This window comes from Elephantulus edwardii, unplaced genomic scaffold (assembly GCF_000299155.1).
Source record: "Elephantulus edwardii isolate Elephantulus edwardi_28Jun2011 unplaced genomic scaffold, EleEdw1.0 scaffold00139, whole genome shotgun sequence".
Classification (NCBI taxonomy): Eukaryota; Metazoa; Chordata; class Mammalia; order Macroscelidea; family Macroscelididae; genus Elephantulus; species Elephantulus edwardii.
Genome location: NW_006399889.1, coordinates 3,505,733 through 3,510,432, shown reverse-complemented (window position 1 = coordinate 3,510,432; position 4,700 = coordinate 3,505,733). Strand labels below are relative to the sequence as shown.

The 4,700-nt window shown below is 38.2% G+C and overlaps 1 protein-coding gene across 1 annotated transcript in view; it reads left to right on the top strand.

Annotated features, from left to right (window-relative positions):
* The window catches only part of FAM171A1 (family with sequence similarity 171, member A1), a 129,001-nt gene that overhangs the window by 64,496 nt on the left and 59,805 nt on the right, over window positions 1-4,700 (top strand). Inside the window, exon 5 of the mRNA XM_006894320.1 lies at window positions 1,378-1,554. Coding sequence (XP_006894382.1) covers window positions 1,378-1,554 — 177 coding nt within the window. The remainder of the gene's footprint in view (window positions 1-1,377; window positions 1,555-4,700) is intronic.

Here is a 4,700-nt window from a genome sequence, read left to right as displayed (position 1 = left end):
AACAACAACGCCATTATTAGTTGAATGAAAAGTACCCTGTGAAGTTATATAGTTAGCCACGTAACTGGCTGATACAGTGGCTACCACATGAACTTGAACATGGCAGAGATGATGAAGATCATGTAGGATGAGACATGGTTCAGATCTGTTATCCACAAGATCCCTGTGAGTCATGGTCAAGTTGATGACACATAACAACAACAACAGTGAATAATAAACCAATATTATTTGTAAACTTTCATTCAAATAAAAATATTTGTTTGGACCTGATTGAAGGTTACATTTCCCCAGGTAAGGAAGGAACTGAATACAGATTCCTAGAGATTGTGGTCTGGGATAGCTTAAAAATTCTTATCACTGTTCTCTTCATTGTGTTTAGAGAAAGATTTGAAATCATGACAGATTACATTTCTGTGATGTTTTGTTTCTCTGGAGAATGAACTCTAAAATGGATTGCTTAAGTGTATAAATATCACTCTCCTAAGCATTCCCTAATTTATCTGTAAAGTACACAGTCATTAAAGCATTGGCTTGGATAAAAGGCTCCTAATGTAGAATAATTGGTGTATTAAATTCCTTTTAAACAGATCAAAATAACTGTGGCAACTAAAATAGCTCATAAATATTTCAAACCCAAGTTTTCAATAGGATATTTTTTTTGTAGAAATAAGTTGGTAGTTTGAAACAGTCCTTGAAGAAATGTCCTATTTAAATAGAAAGGAGGCTTCAATATAAAACATTTGGTCTCCTTTTGATGACCTGTAAAGTAATTAACATTTGTATGGGGCTTAATTTTGGGGAGGGAGGGCGGGGAGAGGCTTACTTTATGTAGAGGTTATTTTTAGAGATTTAGACATACACCTTCCTCTTACATTGTAAACAAATGTTTCCTTTGGAGGCCCTTTTCAAAAGAAAAGCATCAGAGACAGAATCAACAAGCATGAGGTGGGATCCCAGCTCTCTCACTCATTGTTAAGCACCATCCTATAGGAGTCAGCTTTTCTGAAGCTGATTTTCTGAAGGAGAAGATTGTCCATCTTTCTCCCAAAGAACAGTTGGTGAATTCAAATAGTCTGCCTTTGGGTTGACAATATAACTTCTTATTCACTGGGTCACCACAGCTCCCTCGCTCTCCCCCTAGCTAGTGTGTATCCTTAGTAGCTGCCTTTACTTAAATTCTTTTGGTGTCAATTCCTTTATGTGTAAAATGGGGACTTTACTGACCTTGCAAAGTTGTGATGAGAATTATATATGCAAAGTGTTTCACATAAGGCCTTGCAGTATACAGTAAACTGTAGCTGTTATTTTTTCCAAACAGTCCTGTAGCCTCTGAAGGTTCTTTGTATGCTTATGGTAGCGTATGCCTCTTACTTACAGGAAACAGCACGAGGTATGACCTGACCCCAGTCACAGCCGTCAGTGTCCACTTGCTGAGCAGTGATGGGACGCCGGTGCTGGTGGATGGCCCCATCTATGTCACTGTGCCACTGTCTACACAGAGCAGTCTAAGGCACAATGCCTACATTGCAGCGTGGCGGTTTGACCAGAAACTGGGTAAGCTAGGGTTCTCTGTCGGTCTGGTAGCAGGTGGCCTCATTACTGATTGATTTGCTTTTAAAAAGTTGGTGGTGGTCTCCTTTCTTTGAAGGTACAAAATGCTGCTGCTCGTAGTGGGCTGAATGGTTTCTAGAAGGTAAAACTGAATTCCACTATGCTATTCAGGCATTCTGGCACTCTCTTTTTGAAGTTTGCTATTTTTCACATCTAACATTCATTTACCTGAAGATACTGTCAAGGCTATTACCAAATAAATAAAAAACAAGACAGAATCACTTCCATCAGGGTCAGTTCAAACTCATGACAACCCTCCATTGGGCTTTTGGGGTTTGTTTTTTGGTTTGTTTTTTAAAAAATTTTATTTTATTAATTTTGTGTGTGTGCCGTCAAATCAGATCTGATTGGTACAGGAGGAGATTGCTCCTTCTTCTCCAGCAGAGCATCTGGTGGATTTGAACCACGTACCTCTGGGATTGCAGTGCAGCTCTTTGCCACTAGGCCACCAGAGCTCCCGTCCATTGGGTTTTGAGACTCTCTAAATCTTTACTAGAGAACATTGCACATCTTTCTCCCAAGGAAATCCTTGGGTGGGTCCAAACCACTGGCCTTTTGGTTAACAGTCCAGCACATACTGTATTTATGTCACTAGATCTCAAGGTTATTGAGGATTAAAAATTGACTCTCTGCATCTTCGTCTTTTTAGACTTTCTGTGATCCTTAGTAGTCATATAGTTTTCTTTTTCTGTTTTCTGTAAAAGGAAAATTATTTGCCAATAATCAACAAAACAATTAAAAACAAAAAAGAGACAAAAATTACTCACCACCTAAAGATAGCCATTGATGATATTATGAATCAATGTTACATAACATATTACCCTAAAACTTTGTAGCTTTAAATAACCAAAACCTAATGCCACCTCGCAATTTCTGGGGATCACCTTAATGGATGGTTCTGGCTCGGCATCTTACAAGGTGCCGTCAACCTTTCATCTTTAGATTCCACCAGGACTGTGGACTATGCTTCTATGATGAGTGTTAACAGGTCACAGCTCTTCACTGGGTATATGCCAAAGGCTTCAGTTCTTTATCGTATTTACTTCTCTGTAAACTGCTCATAAGCTGGCAGTTAGTATCCACAGTGGGAATGATCTTAGAGAAAGAAAGCACAAAAGCCAAAAATGAAAGCTACAGTCTTTCATAACCAAATCACAAGGAGCAGATATCACATCTTCTGTAATCTATCGACCACACAGAATCATTCTCATGCTGTAGGAGTGGAGAATACAAGGTTGTGCACCGTAAGAGAGTAGAGGGCAGTGGGTGCCATAGGCTGCCCACAGCAATGCCTACATTTGAACGAAATGAGAATGTATGCTATCTACTGCTGCCACTTCAATTTAAGAATCATCAGTATTTTCATAACATTTATCTGCACTTCCAGTTTTAATAAGCACATAGTATTCCATTATATGCACCATATCATGCGCCACTTGATGTCCACCTGCAATATATATCCACAGATTTAATCCCAGTCAATGTTTTAAAATCCCAGAGGACATGACACATATTGACCGTAACACAGTAGCTCCCTGCATACAACATGTGTATTTCATGTTTCTTGTATACTAAGCAATTGCTCTGCCAAGCGCATAGCCTATGACTTATGTCTTTATCAGACTCAAAACTCATTGCCATTGAGTCAGAACCTACTCAGAGTTGAGCCTTCATTGGGATTCTGAGGTTGAAGATAGAGGGAGAGAACATTTCCCATCTTTTTTCCAAGAGTTACTGGTGGATTTGAGCCACCATCAAAGTGTAGCCTACAAGCTTCCCAGCTCCCGAGACTCCTCCACAAGAGTTCTGTGCAACTTGATAGCCGTAATAAATACCCATGCTGTTGACTTCATGTATGGTCTGTGCATTTGGTCATTATTTCAATGCAAACTTTTCCTACTTATAAATTAAAAATGTGCTGCAAACTCTTAGCCAGCAGCATGCAATCTCACGGAGCATGCATCTCTTAAGTTTTGTAGTATTATCTTATTGTTTAGTTCTCTCCAGAAAAATGTTACCTTGAAGTACACCATAGCTCCCAAATGCAGTAGAATGACTGCTAATAATGGCAGTAGTGGGCATCTATTTGGAAGTAAAACATTACGTTCTTCATGTTTAAACTTATCATACTATACAAAAAAGGTGGCAGTTCAGTGAGTACTGTTGCTTAAAGTTTGGGCATTTCTGTTTGCTAACTGTAGGAACCCTGGTGGCTTAGTGCGTTTCATTACCTATTGGATTGCCAACTGAAAGGTCAGCAGTTCAAATCCATCAGACACTCTTAAAGGAGAACGATGGACAATCTCCTCCCATAACCGTTTATAGGCGGTGCTGCGTTTTCCTAAGTCAGAACTGACACAGCAGTGGTGGTGTTTTTTTGCTTGGTTTTATAGTGTGCAATACAGGTTTGTACAACATCTACATCACAGATAGTTCTACTGCACAGAATTTAAATATATCATAATTTAGATAATCAATATTATACAGTTAGGGAAATATATATATTCTGGCAAATGCTATGATACATATTTTTAAGTAAATATGTATGTCAAAGATTATTTACTTAAGGGGAAATATTTAAATTACTGGATTTAAAATATATAAAACTTAAAGCTTTTAAAGTTTATTTAAAAAAATAAAACATATTTCCAAGTTTTACTAGCTTATACTCAAGATAACAACAGGGGAGTGCATTCTGTGCTTGCAATTTTAATAGTGCATTGTTTCCTAGAGATCTTGAAGCTGTAGTATATTCACACAATGGAGTACTATGCTGCATTGAAAAACAAGGAACTCATGAAATATTATTTAAAATGAGTGACTCTGGAAGACATTATGCTGAGTGAAATAAATATCTCAGTCACAAAAGGACAAATACTAAAACAACTATGAGATATCATCTCACCCCAGTCAGAATAGCAAAATTTAACAGAACAGCAAGCAACAAATGCTGGCAAGGTTGTGAAGAAACTGGAACCCTTATTCACTCTTGGTGGGAGTGTAAAATGGTGCAACCACCATGGAAGGTGGTATGGCGCTTTCTCAAAAAGTTGCAAATAGAGATACCATTTGACCCAGCAATTCCACTA